General features: G+C 36.9%; 4 protein-coding genes across 5 annotated transcripts; 2 read left to right on the top strand and 2 right to left on the bottom strand.

Moving 5' to 3' along the window:
* Nucleotides 1–2,267: 2,267 nt before the first annotated feature.
* LOC113308425 lies at nt 2,268–5,749 on the top strand. The gene is made up of 9 exons (XM_026556885.1): nt 2,268–2,390; nt 2,481–2,630; nt 3,242–3,293; nt 3,465–3,516; nt 4,142–4,237; nt 4,522–4,575; nt 5,173–5,238; nt 5,397–5,475; nt 5,566–5,749. Exons 1-9 carry the CDS (start codon nt 2,331–2,333, stop codon nt 5,641–5,643), a joined length of 687 nt encoding a protein of 228 aa, XP_026412670.1. The 5' UTR covers nt 2,268–2,330; the 3' UTR covers nt 5,644–5,749.
* A 38-nt stretch (nt 5,750–5,787) lies between these two features.
* On the bottom strand, nt 5,788–8,191 carry LOC113308424 (beta-amyrin 28-monooxygenase-like). 2 transcript variants are annotated; one of them, XM_026556884.1, is made up of 4 exons: nt 7,110–8,187; nt 6,555–6,959; nt 6,226–6,413; nt 5,788–6,129 (listed from the first exon to the last, which is right to left on the bottom strand). In XM_026556884.1, exons 1-4 carry the CDS (start codon nt 7,507–7,509, stop codon nt 5,827–5,829), a joined length of 1,296 nt encoding a protein of 431 aa, XP_026412669.1. In that variant the 5' UTR covers nt 7,510–8,187; the 3' UTR covers nt 5,788–5,826. The 2 variants fall into 2 exon arrangements, with proteins under 2 accessions (XP_026412669.1, XP_026412668.1); XM_026556883.1 differs by having other exon boundaries at nt 6,555–8,191.
* A 381-nt stretch (nt 8,192–8,572) lies between these two features.
* On the bottom strand, nt 8,573–11,046 carry LOC113313139 (elongation factor 1-beta 2-like). The gene is made up of 6 exons (XM_026561866.1): nt 10,797–11,046; nt 10,513–10,629; nt 9,847–9,919; nt 9,268–9,388; nt 9,050–9,163; nt 8,573–8,926 (listed from the first exon to the last, which is right to left on the bottom strand). The coding sequence occupies exons 1-6, from the start codon at nt 10,880–10,882 to the stop codon at nt 8,763–8,765; spliced, it is 675 nt and encodes a 224-aa protein (XP_026417651.1). The 5' UTR covers nt 10,883–11,046; the 3' UTR covers nt 8,573–8,762.
* Nucleotides 11,047–17,991: 6,945 nt separating this feature from the next.
* LOC113312956 (putative F-box protein At3g58860) lies at nt 17,992–19,882 on the top strand. Its single transcript, XM_026561688.1, has 3 exons — nt 17,992–18,734; nt 18,860–18,980; nt 19,529–19,882. Exons 1-3 carry the CDS (start codon nt 17,992–17,994, stop codon nt 19,880–19,882), a joined length of 1,218 nt encoding a protein of 405 aa, XP_026417473.1.
* Nucleotides 19,883–22,497: the final 2,615 nt, after the last annotated feature.

Consider the following 22,497-nt stretch of genomic DNA (forward strand, 5'->3'; position numbering starts at 1 on the left):
CTCAAATTTCCAAAATACAAGGTGGTTTCTTATCCAAAGTTGTGATTGTTGTCCTATTATGCCGGTAAATCTTTTTTATAATCCTTCATATTTATCTTTTATATATCTCTGCCTTGCAATCGAAATATGGTTTCCATCTTATATCTTACCATATAGTCGTTGATTTTATATTATAAATATATTAGGGATTTTTACCTTCTCCAATTGACATTGTACTTGTTTGTAAAGACTTGATGCATGCTGATGAAAAATTTATTCACGAATGTACAAGTAAAACTGATATATCGGTCTGTACCGGCCTGTAAAACTGACAATATCATTCCATCTTTGTATCGCCAATATTTTTGATATCATATAGGTATTTTCCGATATCTGATAAATACTTGTAATATCAGCCTGTACAACCGATATTGACTACCTTGCTCATCGATCCTCATACTCTCATACTCATACATGAGACCATGAGAGTGCATCAACTTCCTCCTTTAGCACCAATAAGATTCATAAACATTCACCTCACATGCGATGCACCACCAGTTCTGGATACAATTGCCTTGTGCAAAGTTCCAACCAAGCACACCAACACCCTCTACCCGTCACCAAATTATTATGAAGACTACCATGTCCTCCAAAAATACAGCTTTTCTTGTGGAAAATATTAAACAGAGGCCTTTCAACCTTTGCCATCCTATACCAAATTCGTCTCGTCGGCACTAATTTATGTCCAATAAGCAATTTGGCTCTAGAAACTGCTGAAACATATTCTCCTTTAATGCCCAAGTGTTGTAATGACATGGAATATCCTATCCATGGCACCATTCAACCGATCCAAGCTTCACCGCAAAACGCACAACTCTCCTCACCAATCCACCCACAATCCCTATATTACTCAAGGAAAACCTTCCAACATTTGTCACCACTAATGTCTGCTTCCTCTTCAGGTCTTTGTGGTTGTCCAAAAATGAATTGGTATATCGACGACGCACACAACAGCCGACACACATTACTGCAATTCACATGAAATACAAGTTCACCAGGGACCGAGGGGTTTTACCACCTCATTTACCAGACACCTCACTGATTTCATAACAAACTCGAATTAAGTGTATCACAACGAATATTTTAGTAGGCTACCGCCCCCAAGATGAATTAAAATCAACACAAACAAGGCGACCAAAGGACACCCAAGGCGTGCAGGAAGCATAATTATTTGTAGAGACTTTGTAGCAATTACATTGACGTCAATGACTCAACTTTAGGAATCGCAATTGTTTTAATGACAAAGACTTGGGTGATGCTTCTGGTGGTAACAATGATGATCACCAAACAACGATTTAAAGTTTGTATTGAATCGGGTTCGACAGACCTTATTCATTTTCTTGCCATCGACACTGAACCACCCTGGTATAATAAGTGAAATTAATCAGTTGTTGGGGCCCATACCCCAAACTGAACCACAACTACAGGGAGGGTAACTAGGAGGCAAACGGACCAACGAAAGACATAACAAATGAAAATTAGATAAGACCTCTAGCTGCTCTTTGGGAACGTTTTGTAAATCACATTATAATTACAGACTCTTTGGGTAGTACCTGCCTAATCTTTTTTTACTTTGTCTGGAAGAAAAAGAGACTCTGCCTGAAATGGACCTCATTTACAACTTGTTTGTTTTTTCCTGACTCATCCGGATCTAACTGATACCTGATTCATATGGATCTGACTCAATATGTTGTTTTTTGAGTCAGATCTTACTCATCTGGCTCAAAAATATGTGAGTAAGTGGCTTGATCTCATGAGTCAAGGACATTTTATTCGCCTACTCAAATAGTCCGAATCAGGGGTTAGGTCTGAGTCAAATCGCGAGTCAAATCTGACTCAAAAAAACACACACACACACACAAGGTCTGACATCTGACTCGAGCCGAATAAGGGACCGAGTCACATTCAAATCAGCAAAATAAAAAAACAAACACATCTTAAGCTCTAAATTTGGCCTTCGATCAACGAGTATGTGTTGTGTCTCGTCCCGTCTCCTGGAAAAGGGATTTTTTTTTTCTTTTATCCAGATGGGTCCAAGAACATAACTCAGTGGTATCCCATCAATTCCAATAAGAAGGAAGTCAGACGTTCAATCTCCGCCGCCGCAGAGGTTTGTAATAGATGGGTTTAGCGGTGTTGGGTGGCTGGGTTCGGTAGGGGCATGGGTCAATACATACGTTTGTCGACTTAAGCGCCTTGGACCCAGAATGATTTACTTTCACAGTAACAGCATAGTCTCCCGCTGACTCTAATCGAAAACAGCATAGTCTTCCGCTGACTCTAATCGAAGGATGTCAACTATGTCTTCAACGTTGAGCTTCAGAGTTCCCTTCTCAGCTATACCTACGCAGGTCAGTGAGCAATGAAATCCTATTGTTTCAGTTCTCGCTAAAATTTGTATTTCTGATTCTTATAATACAACTCAATAATTGTTTTTATAGGGTTACCATTTGAAACTCTCTTCGGTGAGATTGAAGAATTGTTTTAGGGTTCCATCCTTTTCTTACTTTCTTGAAAATGAAATCAAGAAAAATTCTTCTAAGAATTTGTTAAAAGCTCAACGAATATGCTCAACAACAAATAATGGAGATGTAAGTTCATCCTGTACACCTTATCTTTTCAAGTTCATTTGTGTATATGCATGACTATAACTATATCATGTGTTGGAAATGTGATTGATTGTTATGCACAGGAGGAGACTGAACTACTGAGTTAGGGAAAAAAATGAATTTAATTGGATAATGGGGTTTACAGCAATTTGAGGACCCTGCACCATGCAAAAAATTGTTTGAGGGATTAATTTTGATTACTTTATTCCTTTTGTGTATTTGGTATATTTATTAGTTTAAGCTATGTCAAATGTTCTCCTGGATAGTTCTTAATAACAACATTTAGAGTAGGTAAACTTTTCGTTACTGTTTCGCGTGGAACTAAACTGTGAGGAAACCTTGGTTCTCGTCTAATTTCTCTCTCTGATAAAAAAGGTTAGAAGGGAATTTCATGGAGGCATACATTGACGCGCTCCAAAAAAAAAAAAAAACAAACAAACACAATTTACATTAGAGTGATCGTGGATTTTGCCCCTCAAATTCAGTCTTTTTGTTTCTCCTTTTTCGAACGGCGTGTTTGATTTTCACATGATTAGTAGTTTTCATGTTATTTCATGTATCATCTTACGTTCATTCTTTTTTGACAAGGCCAGGCTTCTGATATTTCCGATTCATACAAGCCTTCTGCTGATCAAGAGGATACAAGTAAGTTCACAGATTTTCCATAAAGTTACGTTCTACAGTTCCTCAATTGTGTTCCTCCAAAGAATTATTGACATGCAATTGTATAATTCGAAGAATAGGAAGGCAGAAGATAAGTTATAAACCATTAGAAAGGTAAAAGTAATGTATTCTTTAATTGGTATTTTTTTTTAGGCTCAAGGAAAAGCAATGGAAATAAGGAACCAAAACCATTCGCATTCGACGAGTGCATACTATTTGCCTTAAACGTGCTGATTTTATGAATAGTAAATATCTCTATGATGGACAGGTCTTATTGTGTTCTTTATCTTATTAAGAAGCTAACGTTCTTAACTCATGTATAAAATTGGTTACTTACTTGGAGGTATATCTGTGGTACACAAAGCAAACCATAGTGTTTGAGTATCTCTTACTGCATTGGTATTGCAGTAGTCACAAATTGTAAGTCTGAGGGCCATGAAACAAGTATTTCAGTTGTCGAATCCAAGTTTACATCGCTCTTGCATCCTGAATACCGAGCATGAGCTTAAGCCTGTGATGATGAGGAAGGCCTAAACATATATTGTTGTAGTACGTAATATTTAAAAGCCGTGTAATTTTCTTCAGTATTTGAGGCTTAACACTCCATCATATTCTGTTAGCTTCTGAACTGCAAGATTCAAAGTCTTCCATTTGAACTTTAAGTTTTTTTAGCTTTCCCTATGACTTCAGAAAACATATGGATAGAGTCTCCTTTCATGTTTTTCTGTACTCCTTTTATTTTACCCGTACTGTTGGTAGATCTTCCTATACTGTACCATTCAAAATCAATTTTCATTTTGCTTTTTTTCTAATCGATAATCGCTTAACAGGTTAATGAAGAAGTTGAGAAGATATGGTATTTCTGGAATGCTATCATATGGGCTTCTGAATACTGCATATTATCTTACAACATTTCTCATTGTCTGGTACGTTGGGTAGTGGAAATGATGCTTCCATCTGATTGAGTAGTATATGAGGTTTCTGTTGGTGAAAGGCATCGACAAACTGGAACCTTTCTCTTTAATATCCCTATTTGACCCTCATATCTATGTTTTATGCATTGAATCAGACCTTGTACTCTTGCACGCACACGAGTATGATTATCTGCACATTAATAAAGTCAGAGTACCTTTTATAATCTCCCCTTAGCAAGAGAAAGCATATTCGTGTTTTGAGAAGTTATTTTTTTCTTTTTTGGTTTTCTTGCTAGGTTTTACGTTGCTCCAGCGCCTGGAAAATTGGGTTGTCTTGCAGCTACTGAGAGGTAACACATACTTGGAGAACATGTCTCTGCCTTTTTCTTTTGTGTTCGGTTTTGGTGCAGTCTCTTTGTGCTTTACTGAATCTATACAGTTCGAAAAAGTTGACACTAGGGCTGCACAACGGGTAGGGTGGGTAGGATATGGCCTATTTCGCCACCCTACCCGCTGACTGGCGGGTAAGAAATTTCGAGCTTTACCCGTCACCCTACCCATCTAACGGGTGAAGAGATGAAACGAAAATGAATTTAGTTTTTAGGTTGAGTTGATTAATAAAAAACCAACGGCAAAGATGATCAATAATAGAAAGATCATCGGCTACTAACGGCTGTTAGATAAATAGGCGGGTAGGCGGGTAGGGTAGGATAATTTCGAGCTTTACCCGTCACCCTACCCATCTAACGGCGGTTAAGAAAATCTTTACCCGTTACCCTACCTGCCAAATAGTGGGTAGGATAGGATACGGTTAAAACACTGGCGGGTAGGGTAGGATTGGCGGATATGGGTAGGGTATGTGCACCCCTAGTTGACACCTGCATATTTGGCTATTTTTCTGAAATATAAATTAATCATATTTCTTTTGCCTTTTAATGCCAAATCAGATTTCTCAAAATAATGGCAATGGTGTGGGCAGGAAGCCAAGTAACAAAGCTTGTCAGACTTGGAGGGTGAGCACCTAGGTTTCACTTTGGGTTTGGGTATCATGTATATAGTTTCTGATTGGCGAAGCTGAAAAGTCCACAATAATCTCCCTAAGTCTGACACATCCTGTTAAAGAATATATAGTTTTGGCATGGCTTGACATTTTAAAGGTTTCAATGTACAGGGCAGTTGCACTTGCTCCTTTTGTGGATAGAGGATTGTCATGGTTCACAATGAAATTCAATTTTCAGACCCAAGGAAAAGTAAGTTAAAATTTTGATTCTCGCAGTTCTAACCTATCTACTTGTAGTTGCTTACTGATTTTAAAATTTCTTAATTCTTGTTTTCTACAGGCATTTATGGCTGTTGTTGGATGTTGTTTTACGTTGGCTCTCCTGTTATTTTTTATGGTGACATTACTTTCAGCTTAACTTGGTATTCCGTTTTTTTTTCTCACTCTGCTTTCACTTTCCTTGGTGCGCATAATCTTGTTTACAATTTGCATAAAAGAGGCTATGAACCATTATTCAATTTTTAGTTCAGCGAGTAAAGGAAAAACACAACCTAAAGTGTGATGTTTTAGTAGAAATAGTACTAAACCAGCGGTGCATCGATCATAAATAAGGGTGTGAGTAGAGGTAAACTGGGAGACCTTTGGAAGAGGTAGGCATTGGGTCGACACTAATGACATCGTCTGGGAATACGAGTTCCCACTTAAACATATTCACCAAATTGTGTAGAAAAACCAGAATTTCAACCTTTGCAAATTCTCTTCCAGGGCACATTCTTGGACCTCCTCCAAATGGAACAAAACTATATGGAGTTATATTATCTCTTGCAAACCTTAGTGGATCAAATGTTTCTGCATTTGGAAAATACTCTTCAGACTTGTGTGTAGTACTTGTTGTCCACCATACCTGTTTATAGTAGATTATCAAAACACCCCACTTATGACACATATGTTATCTATTTAGTGGTTATAGCTTTAAGGAAAGAAAAAGATTAGAGCTTACCGCCCAGCCCTTGGGGATGGAAAATCCGCTGTAGGTGAAGTCAACTTTGGCCTTCCTAAAAGTTCCTTGTACAGGTGGTGACATTCGGAGGACTTCTTGTATGACGCCCCATGAATATTTCATTTTTGAGATATCGTCTTTGTTCAATAACTCCCCTGGACTCTTCCTTGAAGCAATTTCTCTTTGCTCTATATATCATAATTAGCATTAATCCAAGTTTTCTCAAGTCTAAATTTTCAGTTTTCAGGTATCCCTAGTTGCTAGTTCTATAACTTGAACAATAAAAAAAGCTACAAATGAAGATCAGAAACTATATACATATATATTACCTTTTAAAACTCTGTTGTAGCAATCAGGCGATTCAGCTAAATATTTCATCAACATCATCATTGTTGAACTGCTTGTATCATGGCCAGCATTCATGAGTAGGATAACATTATCTGCTATTTCTTTATCACTCAGTAACTCCCCATCTTCATTCTTGGTCCCCATCAGATGAGAAATCAGATTTCTTTCTACTCTCCTATCCAAATCCACCATCAATCCTCTCCTACTTTGAATCAGTTTCATTAGTTCTCGGCGGATCACAGCTGCTGCTTTTACGGCCTTATAGTGTCTTGTACCCGGGAAATATATAGGGAACTGAAACACACCTTTGAGCAAAATATTGAATTCGTCTAAGATCATCTTTTGCCAATTCGGATCATCCATGCTTGCAAACATGTCACAAGCAACTGAAAATGCATAAGCTTTAATCAGTGGAAATGCTAATACCTGATTTCTTGCTCTCCAATCTTTTTGAAGACAATTCTTGCAAGTTCTATCAAATCGTTCTACCAATTGATTCATTACTTCTTGCTGTAAGAAACTGGAAACAACTTTACCTGTTCTTACTGCTTCTTCATAAGGCGTGGTGAAAAATGAATCACCGAACAATTTCTTCAGAGAGTTAGGCCACCATGTAAGTACATAAGTTTTCTCGCCAGTAAATAAGAACTTATTACCAGTAGCTCCACACAAGGTGATTGTTTTCTCCCCAAATAAGTGTGTTTTGAAGATTTCCCGATTGTATTTATTCATTCTTTGCACCGGGAATTCGTCAGACTTTCCACATTGACCTAAACGTTGAAATTCCAATGTCTCGCCTACAATTGGCCATCCTAAACTACCTGGCGGTAATCGAGTGTTACCGCTTGAGTTACTGAACTTGTGTATTACTAGATATGCAACTGCAGATAAACCTAACAGGATGTATAATAAGTTAATGTTCAAATGAACATCCATCTATTTCAATATATTAAGAAGAAGAAGAGTGATGAAAACTTTAGGAGCGTAGCTTGTTAAGAACAATGAAATGCAGCTAAGACAGACGACAACTGATGAGAGGAGAGAAAATACAATCCAATAAAGCTAAGTAGTTAACTACAATGTGGGGTATTAAGTGATCTTAACAACCAACCAATTGCAGCAAGTAGTATTTCTACTCTCAACTACTTATAATAATACCTAGCTTGAAAGGGGAAACAGAGGTTGGAAGTTTCTATCAGAAACATAAATAAAGGCTATGCTCTGAATGAGACAGTCTCGCCTTGGTAGCTGAAGCTGAAAAGCTTTAGCAAACGAAGCGGAACCTTCTAATGCTTGAGCTTCTTTTTATTGTTGGTTATTTATGAATTTAACCTGGATGAGATCAGTGAAGTTCCTGAATGGCAAAGTTTATCACTGCCGTATGTTTTGCTAGTTTGCGCTGCCCTGGAGCAGTGATATGGCTTCGGTGTCTCACTTGGCCTGAAATGGAATCTTCTCCGCTTCCAACAAATGAATTCTCTTGTCAAAGCCACTTAATATGTCGATGATAAATCATATCTGGCAGGACATCATGTTTCACTCATTTTTTTCAAGGACAGTTTACTTGTGGTACTGTACTAGCCACGCCAGTCCATACTGCTTATGGATGTTCGATACTACTAGTGGTACTGTTGTAGAGTATTTAAATCCGTGTCGTGGCTGGTACAGCACCACAAGTTACCATGGCTGGTAACCAACAGCATGATTGGATTCAGAGTATCGAACATTCAGACTATTGCATTTTACCACAAATGCCTGAAAGAATGAATCCAAGGCAGGTTGAATTCAGATGCTATGTTTTTTATCCAAACGCCGGTACATTTCACATAAGAACCCTGATACGGCAACCTCTACTTAATCCCTGAATACAGTTCCCAAGTTCCAGAAACTGTTGTGGAGAGTAAAATGCTATGTAGTATGGTCTCAGTCTTCTAGTTCTCATTTAAGAGTGTGATGCCATTAATAAATTGTAATCAGGCAAATTTGAAGGAGAGATGAATAATAACACAGTAAAAGAACAATAAAAAAGGTTAAAACTCAGGCTCTCTAATTTGAAAGATTAAACACAACCACAGTATGTTTAGAACCGATAAACCATTGTAAGAAGAAACACTATGTCACCCTCCCTACAAAAATGGATAGATAAAAGAGTGATAAAGTACAATAGCTAAAGAGAAATATCAGTGGTCTTAGATTTTGTTGAAGGCAACAATATCACAGCTCTGGATGTAGTCGCTGGCAGGCTCCACTGTGAGGCGTTCCTCGATGAGAGTGTCCACTGAGACAAGGTCATCTATGATGGTCATCATGATTGTCAATTTCTTGATACCGTAACCAACAGCAACCAGTTTTGCTGCAACAAACCAATGAAACACAGTTACCATGGTCAGACAAGATAATTAAATAAGAGTATGATCCAGAATTCTCTACATGTTTTGCTTTTGTGTAATATGTAAAGGTCAGGGTCAAAACATACATGCTCCCCAGTGAAGACCTTCCATTTCGATGCTGCGAACAATCTCTTCAAGCTTCTTCATGTCAGTCTCATCATCCCAAGGTTTCACATCCAAAAGAACAGAAGATTTCCCACCTGAAGGTAAAATGCAATACAATCTTGAGAACTTACAAAAGCAAATATAATCAAAAGCAAGTGATGTTTTAATTCATTATAATTTCAAAGTGAGTATTGCTTACTCTCTTTTGGCTTTGCAGATGATTTCTTAGCTGCCTCTCTCTCCTCTGCTGCCTTCTTATCCTCCTCGGTTTCATCACCAAAAAGATCCAAGTCATCATCATCGGCTTCAACTGGAGCAGCCTGAAATATAATTAAAACCAATATCATACCCCTTTGTAATAATTAAAGGCTGGAGTAGGGGGGGGGGGGGGGGGGGGGCACCCGCATAAGAGTACATGAGAGGGAGCAAAACTTTGAAACATCATTTAAAAAATTCTGAAGTAGGAATCACTTTTCTTAATCACTATCAGACTTGACATAATCAAGGGTCAATAAGTAAGTCTTCATATGGTTCATGCCGTGAATCTTGGCTTGCCCGGGTATATCGTATGGTTTTCTCCCGTAAGGATAAGGATGTGATTCTACAGAGTATCCATAAATCTTTGTATAACTATATACTTGCCAATTGATTGCTTCTGTCAAACTATATACTTACCAATCTTTTTACAACTATATACTTCCTAATTACTTCCAAATTGATTACTTCTGTGAAACAACTACTAATCATTGTCATGTGAAACTGTGAGCTATGTCTGTACCTTTGCAGCTTCTACTGCTGGAGCTGCCTCTGCTCCACCAGCAATTCTGACGCCAGCAGCCTTCCCAGGGAAGCTGTTAGAAATAGCAAAATTGACAATCAGGTCAAATGTCCAAATCTGACATAAACTTTATTAAAGGTGAACAAGAAGACTTGAACTATATTTTGGAACATTAACCGCTTGATCCCCGAACCCTAATAGTATAATAACAGAAATAACAGAAAGTAAACAAATTTCAATTTTATTTCAATAATATGAAGTTAGATCTTAAGACCATCCACAGCAAGCCTAAAATGCCAGAGTAATGGCATTGGCTTCAGTGTAACCTGGAGTGCAAAAATTAGAGTAAAGTAGCTGGGAACAATCTCAAATAGAGCTTACCGTGCTCAATCTGAGAATGAGCTTGATACCACCTCTATCTTAAATTGACCCTCCAATAAGATTTTTATTTCAGACTTAAGTATGGGATAATCTGAGATTGAGCCTAAATCCAGGCTCACTAAGCGCACTCTTAAGGCACTGGTATTAAATCAGGTCCGGCTATGTTTGCCATGTTGTATGATATAGCTTAAGAGATAACTCAGCATTTGAATTGACATATTCAAAATTGAAGCAAAAGAGAATTTACATATATGCATATAAGAAATCTGATGAAGAAGTACAAACCTTGCAGCTAGGAGTGATGAAACAGTCTCATACCAACGGCTGGCATTAAGAAAAGCTGAACCAGGCTTCTCTGAAACTGCAGCAAAAACCTTCACATCATCTCTAGTGATCTGATCTCTGAAATTCACTCGAAATCAAACACAATCATTAGTCATCTATCCATACTAAACAACAATCATCAATATGAATTTTCTCTCCCTAATAAAAAAAAAAGCATATTTTTGAGATCTTCTTTGGAATTGAAAAATTGAGATCCAATTAGAAAACAAGGATTGAGAGAGTACCCAGAGATATAGGTTTTTCCAGAGAGATACTCCTCAAGAGATTTAAGACCAGCTTCAGTGTGGAGATCGGAGAAGGTGACTGCCATTGTAGTAGCTGAAGATCGAGAAGAGAAAGTAGAAAGCAGTTGATGGAGAAGAGAAAACCCTAGATTTGCTTGAACGAAAAAGAAGAGTGTTTTGATAAGAGTCGTTTGTTATATACCCTCCTCCTATTTCTATCTTCCTTTTCGATGCGCAAGCAAACCTAAAACCCTAATTTGACACGAATATTCGGAACCTCCTAAAAATTGGTTCTTTCTTAAAGTCTGGCGGACCTGGACCGGGAGCTGCTGAACTCGGGCTGCTACAGTAGAACCAATGGCTAGAATTTTGTGGAACGTTAGCTGCTAGACTAAGCCTGGCATTGGAGGATCAATGGTTAGAATTTTGCAGGTGTATAATCCTTGGGCCTGTTATGCATGTGGTATGCATAGTTTGCCACTTTTGCACCCACTACGTGGCATGGTAAAGTGGCGAATATATATGGCTAAGTGGTAATTATATCGTTTAACAAGATACGATAGAGACTCTAATGAGTGGTAGAGATATCATCGTGCGTTGATTCCTGCAGTACTTATTAGTCGATATAGCGTTAGCGATAGTCTTTGTATCGCTCGGTTTTATGGTTGTCGCTCGGTGGTTGATCATATAACGGTCATAAATTCACCCCTTATAAATACTCAACTTGCACCATTTCAACATTAAATTCATTTCAACATGGCTAGTGCTCGCTACACTAACATAGCTAGCACGTGCTTCACTCGAGAAGAATATGTTTTTCTAATTCAATTTTGGGTATCAATTGCAAGCGATAGAGGTTTCAATTTAACCATTTTTAATTAATGAGACAGTGTGTTTCAGAGGTTTATGGCGTTAGCCGGCAATGAAAATTTATGAAGAATAAATAAGATCCTTCAAGTAAGATTTACATTATCAATAGGGATGTGAGAAAGTGCGCGGAAATCTTGTGGATGGTAAAGGGGATCATCCTGGATTGTATGCGAAAATCTCATCTGTTCTAGCGAGTATTTTAATAATTTTTTCTTTTTATGATATTAACTTATTATTTATCTGTTTATTCAGAAAATAAGAGCTCATTTCAAATTTGTTGAAGCCAACAGAAGAGAGTTTAAACATGATATGAACTCTATAAGATTCATGTGCAGGGATGTAATTTTGATTAAGTACTATGTAATGCGATTACCTTTTTCTAGTTAAATGTTGGTCTGATTAAAACTTAATGGAATGTAAAACCAGGTTGGATTTGAAAATTAAGTTTAAGATAGTTTTCATTGATAAAAACAAAATAATCACATTAGAAATATATTAAAATTATATATATTACATCCATGAACTACCGATTTCCCTGTCCATTTCCATGTTCATTTCCTGACCGTTAAAGATCCACTTCGTCAGGTTTTGTTGGATCAAGATTGTTGTTCAACATAACAGAGATCTTACCGATTTGAGACTCACTTGGTTGTTGAGTCTCATCGGAATCGTCGAAACCTTAGAATTAACCTAAAGGGGATCATTCACGCGGAGAGAACAAAATAACAACATGCAAATGGATGACCTTGAAATGGTTGAAATGTTGATGTAGTTGAGACAATTGGGATATAGAGAGTAGATTTCCCAATTGCTTCAATGTTCAAGCCACCACCAAGAGTGAAAGTGTCAGTTGGCAATTGGGTTAAACAAATCTCCAAGAGTTGTTTCTATCTCAATGACTTCATCACTCGCTGGTACCTGAGTACCTACCACTACATTTGAAGTAGAACTATCTACAATTACATTTTTAGTTGAACGACTTCTCAAACTTCTTTTGGCTTTCATGACTCCCACGACTTTGCTGACTTCTACCACCTTGACCTGCACCACCAAGACTTGAAACAACATGACTGGAATATGCCGGAATTTCTGAAATCCATGTAGCATATCGGTATAATCATTCAACTGGTTCTGATACCGCTCTGGTGTAGTTTTTACCCCCTCCCCCCACAGTATGGATAAGTTCATTGGAGGCCACTATGAGGAACAATAGGAACATTAACAATATCTCCAGACGAATATATAGTTTGTACAACCTAAGAAAATGATGATGGCATAGCCGACGGTGAACTCGGTTGAGTAGGTTATGAAATTACGTTGCCCGTCCCTAATGGAGGTTGGGAAGGGAGATAATCATCACCAAGTGGTATCCTACCTAAAGTTAGGAAATCCAACCGACCCAAATTTTGTGGCTGCATAACAATAATTGGCCTTGTAAATAATGTGTAACCAAGAAAGGTAATCACCGTAGTCACGAGGCATCTGGACCAAATTTTGCTTGTTCCCAATATGGAACATCCCTTATCAATTCCCAATCACCTTGAGAAATTCTCAACCTGGATAGGGATTAATGGCTTTCACCTTTCTTCCTAGAAACTGATGAAGGTGTCTTTATCCATAATACCAAACACCCTTTTCATAAATAAGACTGTATAACACAATCCTCTTAAGGCTTAGCTTTAGTATTATCTGGGTTTTCGCATCTTCGAACTCATGAATTGATTGATACCGCATGTTAACAATATTATTACTTGTTTTATGTAAATGTTAAATCATCTGAACCACGACAGCATGTTCACTATCTTTAATCTGATCTTTTGTCCAATTATTGGCATTGTACTTCAGTATGACTGGAAAAAAGGTCGGTGCTATTGTGAAGATAAGTTTCAAAAATACAGAAGTAAGTACACCATCAATACCGAAAATAATAACATGTTGGGTTAGTACATTTATCATGTCAATATAACTAAAATATGGGGGTGGGGAGGTGGGGGGAGGGTTTTTACCTCCGACGCTCCCCCAAAAACTGTTTAGGCTTTCTTTGGAACACCACGAGCATAGATTGGGGGTTAGGTAATGTTCTGGTAGAAATGGAGACCCCGGTAATTAATATGTTGGTGCTCATTCTAAATCTTCCAACGATTCGAGAAAAACAAGTAATGTCACTAAGCTAGATTGGAAATAAACATTGGCCTATTGTCCATAACACACGCACACGTTCGAGCTCCCTGTAGTGAATAATGTGTACTTTGCAACCAGTTTTTATTCATTTTCCTAACATATTGTTGTTAAAACAAATTAATTTAGCCACCTATAATCCATGGGCTTTTACTCTCTTATAATTTGGATTACTTAAATATCATTTGAGTATAACTGAAGTAGATTTTTCCATCTTCTTCCAACTCCCACTTTAATTTGTCAAAAGGAAGAACATTTCCCTCGCATGTAATTCCCGTCAACATGTACAAATTTAACAATATAACTCCTATTAAACAATGTATTCATAATTAAAGTTGGTTGAATGTTTATAAAACTGAATTACAAGAAGAAAACAAATTTACATCATTCGAAATCTTTGAAAAAATACGTATTTGTAGTCTTCCACCATATTTCCAATATAACTTGAACAATTTTGAGTCTTATAGCTTCTAGGTTGTATAACGTATAAACGCCACCAAGGATATCTTTCAGACTATTTCTTGAACAACATAGGGAAGGTACTTGAACACCATATTAAACTGAGACCACACACCTTTTAGAGCGACTGAGTTAATTAACTCGCTCTGTATGGCTAGATATGTGCGCAAAGAATTTACCATCACCATCTAGTTGTCTAACATATTTAAACCCATATTTTTTTTTATCCTGCTCGTAATTCAATCCAGCGGCTGGGGTGCAAGTAGATCCTTTGACTTTTATGTTTCTTTTATATTTTTTGTTTCATACTCATATTTGGAGAGAAATACCTAGGGATCAAAGTTTATTGTTTAGGTTAGAGAAAATAGAGAAGGTGCGAACTAGAAGTCTTAGATTTCTTTTTCCTACCTTTGTTGTATCAAATAATGGCTGTCAACTTTCTCTGTTATGTTACTTAAATGCATGCATGTCAATCTTGTTATTATGTGTAGTGTAATATTGCAATCAAAGTACCAGAAGTTGGTATTTTTGTATGATATAGCAAAGAAGAATCGGAAAATTGTGAGAAGAGATGGGATGGATCATATAAGTAATTTGCCTGATGATTTGTTAGTCAGAATTCTGTCTCTTGTTCCAACTGAACAAGCTGTTACAACTAGCTTCATATCCCAGAGATGGAAGTCCTTATGGAATTTACTTCTTGAGCTAGACTTTGATTATGTTAGCTTTTGCAAAAGCTTCGGTATTGTGCTCGAGCATAGTAAAAAGGAGTGGTCTCGTGGGTTCCTTGAGTTTGTGGATTATGTATTTACTCACCATCAAGTAAAACATTTACACAGGCTTCGATTTGGATTTGAAATTTCTAGGCACAAAAATTATGTTTCTGATAAAAATTATTCTTCAGAAGTTCGTAGGTTGTTTAGATTTGCGATGAGGCATAATTGTTCGACACTTGATTTGAAATTTTTGAATCTTGTAACACCGTGCTTATACTCAACATACCATGGAATGTACACCTTGCCACCATGTAAAACCTTCCCACACCAATCAGTAATCCAGAGGAAATTAACTAACTGTAAACTTACAATCTCTAAGGGTAATAGTTTTCTCTCGGTTAAGATTGCAAAGTTTACAGTTGTCGAGCTACGAAAGAAGTCAGTGTACGATTTAGTCTCTAAATATCCATGCCTAGAAGAATTACATCTAATTCATTGTAAACTTCCTTCATCTTCATTCAAGTTAAATTCTCCAGAATCAAATCTCAAATGCTTAGTTTTGCAATATTGCATATGTTCGGAACTACCTTTGTATGTTGGAACCTTTATGCATGTTGCTATCAACATTCCAACTCTTTTTGCGATTCAAGTGTGAAGGTATATCATGTTACCCATCTATTAAAAATGCAGACAGTCTGAAGCAAAAATCAGAAATTTAAATACTAGAGATAATGAGCACGAGTTGCTTTGCAAGCTACTGCAGGATCTATGTAATATTGAAGTTCTCACACTTTGTTACCAAAATCTCGAGGTACGTATGTGACTGAGCTTTCTATTTTTTTATTAAAGATAATAAATCGTTAGCAAGTCGTTGATCTCAAAAGTAATCGACGTATTTCTCTAAGTCTTACGTAGGGTGAGATTTTAAGCATCGTATTCAATTTATTACTAATTATAGGCGTGATAGATTCAACTTTTGGCGATATAAAGTTGAATATTGGCGATATTATTTATGTCGAGCGATATTGTAACACCCGGTATTTTTTTTCTTTTTTTTTCGGAAAAAAATTGTTTTTAAAGGGTTAATAGTGTAAATCCCCGTATTTTTCTTAATATGATTGTCGCGCCTAAAAAATGTTCGTATTATTTTGTTTGGTTTTTGATCTAAAATCTAATTTACAAAAAATAAATATTTAGCTTTAAAAATATTTTTATTGTTTAGGTTAGAGAAAATAAAGAAGGTGCGAACTAGAAGTCTTAGATTTCTTTTTCCTACTTTTGTTGTGTCAAATAATGGCTATCTACTTTCCCTATTGTGTTACTTAAAGGCATGCATGTCCATCTTGTTATTATGTGTAGTGTGATATTGCAGTCAAAGTACCAGAAGTTGGTATTTTTGTATGATATGACAAAGAAGAATCGGAAAATTGTGAGAAGAGATGGGATGGATCATATAAGTAATTTTCCTGATGATTTGTTAGTCATAATTATGTCCCTTGTTCCAACTGAACAAGCTGTTACAACTAGCTTTCTATCCCAGAGATTGAATTCCTTATGGAATTTACTCCCTGAGCTAGACTTTGATTATGTTAGCTTTTGCAAAAGCTTCGGTATTGTGCTCGAGCATCGTAAAAAGGAGCGGTTTCGTGGGTTCCTTGAGTTTGTCGATTATGTATTTACTCACCATCAAGTAAAACATTTATACAGGCTTCGATTTGAATTTGACATTTCTAGGGACAAAAATTATTCTTGGGAAGTTCGTAGGTTGTTTAGATTTCCGATGAGACGTAATTGTTCGACACTTGATTTGCAATTTTTGAATCTTGTAACACCGTGCTTATACCCAACATACCATGGAATGTACACTTTTCCACCATGTAAAACCTTCCCATACCAATCAGTAATCCAGTGGAAATTAACTAACTGTAAACTTACAATCTATAAGGGTAATAGTTTTCTCTCGGTTAAGATTGCAAAGTTTACAGTTGTCGAGCTACGGAAGAAGTCAGTGTACGATTTAGTCTCTAAATGTCCATGCCTCGAAGAATTACATCTAATTCGTTGTAAACTTCCATCATCCTCTTTCAAGTTAAATTCTCCATAATCAAATCTCAAATGTTTAGTTTTGCAGTATTAAATATGTTCGGAACTACCTATGTATGTTGGAACCTTTACACATGTTGCTGTCAACATTCCAACTCTTTTGCGATTCAAGTGTGAAGGAATATCATGTTACCCGTCTATTAACAATGCGGACAGTCTGAAGCGAAAGACAGAATGTTAAATACTAGAGATAATGAGCATGAGTTGCTTTGCAAGCTACTGCAGGATCTCCGTAATGTTGAAGTTCTCACACTTTGTTACCAAAATCTCGAGGTACGTATGTGACTAAGCTTTCTATTTTTTGATTAAACATAATAAATCATTTGCAAGTCATTGATCTCAAAAGTAATCGACGTATTTCTCTAAGTCTTGCGTAAGGTGAGATTTTTAAGCATCATATTCTATCTTTTACTAATTATAGGCGTGATAGATTCAACTATTGGCGATATAAAGTCGAATATTGGCGATATTATTTATATCGAGCGATATTGTAACACCCGGTATTTTTGGTCTTTGAATTTCGGAATGAAATTGTTTTTAAGGGGTTAATAGTGTAAAACCCCGTATTTTTCTTAATATGATTTTCGCGCCTAAAAAAATGTCCGTATTATTTTGTTTGGTTTTTGATCTAAAATCTAATTTATAAAAAATAAATATTTAGCTTTAAAAATATTTTTATTGTTTAGGTTAGAGAAAATAGAGAAGGTGCAAACTAGAAGTCTTAGATTTCTTTTTCCTACTTTTGTTGTGTCGAAGAATGGCTATCAACTTTCTTTGTTGTGTTACTTAAATGCATGCATGTCAATATTGTTATAATGTGCAGTGTAGTATTGCAGTCAAAGTAACAGAAGTTGGTATTTTTGTATGATATGGCAAAGAAGAATCGGAAAATTGTGAGACGAGATGAGATGGATCATACAAGTAATTTGCCTGATGATTTGTTAGTCATAATTTTGTCTCTTGTTCCAACTGAACAAGCTATTACAACTAGCTTCCTATCCCATAGATGGAAGTTCTTTTGGAATTTACTTCCTGAGCTAGACTTTGATTATGCTAGCTTTTGCAAAAGCTTCGGTATTGTGCTCGAGCATAGTAAAAAGGAGCGGTTTCGTGGGTTCCTTGACTTTGTGGATTATGTATTTACTCACCATCAAGTAAAACATTTGTATAGGCTTCGATTTGGATTTGACATTTCTAGGCACAAAAATTATGCTTTTGACAAAAATTATTCTTCGGAAGTTCGTAGGTTGTTTAGATTTCCGATGAGACGTAATTGTTCGACACTTGATTTGCAATTTTTGAATCTTATAACACCGTGCTTATACCCAACATACCATGGAATGTACACTTTGCCACCATGTAAAACCTTACCATACCAATCAGTAATCCAGTGGAAATTAACTAACTGTAAACTTACAATCTATAAGGGTAATAGTTTTCTCTCGGTTAAGATTGCAAAGTTTACAGTTGTCGAGCTACGGAAGAAGTCAGTGTACGATTTAGTCTCTAAATGTCCATGCCTCGAAGAATTACATCTAATTCGTTGTAAACTTCCATCATCCTCTTTCAAGTTAAATTCTCCAGAATCAAATCTCAAATGTTTAGTTTTGCAGTATTAAATATGTTCGGAACTACCTATGTATGTTGGAACCTTTACACATGTTGCTGTCAACATTCCAACTCTTTTGCGATTCAAGTGTGAAGGAATATCATGTTACCCGTCTATTAACAATGCAGACAGTCTGAAGCGAAAGACAGAATGTTAAATACTAGAGATAATGAGCACGAGTTGCTTTGCAAGCTACTGCAGGATCTCTGTAATGTTGAAGTTCTCACACTTTGTTACCAAAATCTCGAGGTACGTATGTGAGTGAGCTTTCTATTTGTTGGTTGAAGATAATAAATCATTTGCAAATCGTTGATCACAAAAGTAATCGACGTATTTCGATAAGTCTTACGCAGGGTGAGATTTTAAGCATCGTATTCAATTTATTACTAATTATAGGCGTGATAGATTCAACTACTGCGATGCAAAATCGAATAATGGCGATATTATTTATATCAAGCGATATTGTAATACCCGGTATTTTTGGTCTTTGAATTTCTGGACGAAATTGTTTTTAAGGGGTTAATAGTGTAAAACCTCATATTTTTCTTAATATGATTTTCGCGCCTAAAAAAAATGTTCTTGTTATTTTGTTTGGTTTTTGATCTAAAATATAATTTATAAAAAATAAATATTTAGCTTTAAAATATTTTTATTGTTTAGGTTAGAGAAAATAGAGAAGGTGCAAACTAGAACTCTCAGATTTCTTTTTCCTACTTTTGTTGTGTCAAAGAATGGATATCAACTTTGTCTGTTGTGTTACTTAAATGCATGCATGTCAATCTTGTTATTATACGTAGTGTAATACTGCAGTCAAAGTACCAGAAGTTGGTATTTTGTATGATATGTCAAAGAAGAATCGGAAAATTGTGAGAAGAGATGAGATGGATCTTATAAGTAATTTTCCTGATGATTTGTTAGCCAGAATTCTGTTTCTTGTTCCAACTGAACAAGCTGTTACAACTAGCTTCCTATCCCAGAGATGGAAGTCCTTATGGAATTTACTTCCTGAGCTAGACTTTGATTATGTTAGCTTTTGCAAAAGCTTCGGTATTGTGCTTGAGCATCGTGGAAAGGAGTTGTTTCGTGGGTTCCTTGAGTTTGTGGATTATGTATTTATTCACCATCAAGTAAAACATTTACACATGCTTTGATTTAGATTTGACATTTCTAGGCACAAAAATTATGCTTCTGACAAAAATTATTCTTCGGAAGCTCCTGAGCTGTTTCGATTTGGAATGAGACGTAATTGTTCGACACTTGATTTGTAATTTTTGAATCTTGTAACACCGTGCTTATACCCAACATACCATGGAATGTACACTTTGCCACCATGTAAAACCTTCCCACACCAATCAATAATCCAGCTGAAAATAAATCACTGTAAACTTACAATCTCTAAGGGTGATAGCTTTCTCTCGGTTAAGATTGCAAAGCTTACAGTTGTCGATCTATGAAAGAAGTCAATGTACGATTTAGTTTCTAAATGTCTATGCCTCAAAGAATTACTTCTAATTCGTTGTAAACTTCCTTCATCCTCTTTCAAGTTAAATTATCCAGAATCAAATCTCAAATGCTTAGTTTTGCACTATTGCATATGTTCGGAACTACCTTTGTATGTTGGAACCTTTACGCATGTTGCTGTCAACATTCCAACTCTTTTGCGATTCAACTGTGAAGGGATATCATGTTACCCGTCTATTAACAATTGTAGATGGGGAAAAATGATTTGTTGGTTTTTAAGGAATTGAGGAGACGACCGTGCGGAGGAGACTCCTCGAACCGAGCGAAATGTTAAACCTCATACAGATGCACCGCTATAAAGGGGGTGCTTTAGATTCGAGAGATCAATCTGTAGTACTCCGGCCTAAATCAAGACAATGACCGTTCCAGAGTAAATTCGGTCACAAGAGAGGATGGGCTGATCTGTAGGAGGGAAGCTGGGAAATGTGTGGAATCGATGGTAATCAAAGATTATGGTGTGTGAATTCTGAATACGATAAGCTCTGAGTGATTGAAATTTCTCAATTGAGAGTAGTTGCTCAATTGATGAGTTGATGATCTCGTGTTGTCAGTTTGACGTGAGATTTATGATACTGATGATGCCCCCTCAATCATGATTCAGAGACTTATTTATATTGCTGGAATTATAGACACCATGATTCCATGAAGTGTGACAGTTGATGGAATCAAGGAGTGGGGAAGTGGAGATCGTGTTTGAAACCAGTTGCTCAACGTGTGGAGACTTGGTCGATTTTCCACCCACTACCTCGTGAATTCCTTCAACTGATCGCACGACTTGCTCACATTCCATCGTGTGTTTGAACACACGTGCCGTATACCGCCAGACCAAAACCCTAAGTGATATCCCCCCAAGTGACACGATTGACGTCTCGTGGTTTGTTAGTCAATTGATGACTTCGTGGTTTGATGGGACGATGAGTCCATGTAGTCGTTGAGTTGAACATGATGTTCTGAAACTCATGAATTGAACATGTCATGAGACAGAGGTATAGTTCTTACGATGAAGTGAGCAAGTATTGCTCATTCGATGAATTGTTGAATATTGATTGTTGAACCAATATTGAGCAAATATTCCTCATCTGAGCAAGTGCTGCTTATGTGATGAATTATTGAATATTCGATCGTCTGAGTATGTGTTGCTCATCTGATGGATTATTGGCAGCGTACCAAAAATATTAATTAGAATACTGGTCATTGAACCGAGCATAATTAATGACCATGAGTCCGTCGTAAAATTATTAAGGTTGGAATCTGGAATGATGATCCTTGGATTCAGAAACCCTAATTTGATCAATTGATGATCAATTTTGTCAGAATTTCAACCATGGGACGAAGGAGGGAGCGATTACATGGACCGTGGGTCAACCATGTAGTGTCCATATGCTCACGTGAGCAAATACAAAGATCTCCTGAAGAGTTGACGATTTGTTGGTGGAAGAATGATTAAATGCTGGCTTAATCATTTATCCAAAATGCTCGTCTTAGGTGAGAAAACTCTTCCAAACACTCTTGCAAAGTGTTTGGAAGAGTTTTGGACCTAATACGAGCAATTGTGCAAATTAGGTCAAAACTGTGAAAATTGATGGGACCGGCTTCCGTGAGCCAAAGAGCCAATCTTGTTAGGTCAAGATAGCGTGCTCGTGTCCCCAAGGTGTCCGCGTCTCAGTCCTGAGAATCTTGATATTTTCTGGTGTGCAATCGAGCATCCATTCGAGAAAATATGCCAAAATTAGGGTTTCAACGAAACTAAGGAAAACACCATGAGATGATGAAAAATAATTATAAAATAAGGAATAAGGAGGCGTGGGACCGCTGTGGTCAAGGCATGGTCGGCCGGTCATGACCACGGTCCCGTGGTACCTTTTCCTTAATTTTATAATATTTTGATGATTTTATGAAAAATTCATGAATTTTGAGAAATTTGATGAATTTTGGGAGTTTCCATGAATTGAAGGAGTTTTCATGAGTTCAAGGAAGCAAAAAATATTAAAATAATAAAAATAAGGGCGTGTGGGACCGTGGAAGGCATGGTCGGCCGACTAGGGCCCGGTCCCACGAGTTTCCCTAATAATATTTTGATGATTTTATGAAAAATTCATGAATTTTGAGAAATTTGATGAATTTAGGGAGTTTCCATGAACTGAAGGAGTTTTCATGAATTCAGGGAAGCAAAAAATATTAAAATAATAAAAACAAGGGCGTGTGGGACCATGGAGGCATGGCCGGCCGGCTTGGGCCCGGTCCC

The sequence above is a fragment of the Papaver somniferum genome, chromosome 9 (assembly GCF_003573695.1).
Source record: "Papaver somniferum cultivar HN1 chromosome 9, ASM357369v1, whole genome shotgun sequence".
NCBI classification, from domain to species: domain Eukaryota; kingdom Viridiplantae; phylum Streptophyta; class Magnoliopsida; order Ranunculales; family Papaveraceae; genus Papaver; species Papaver somniferum.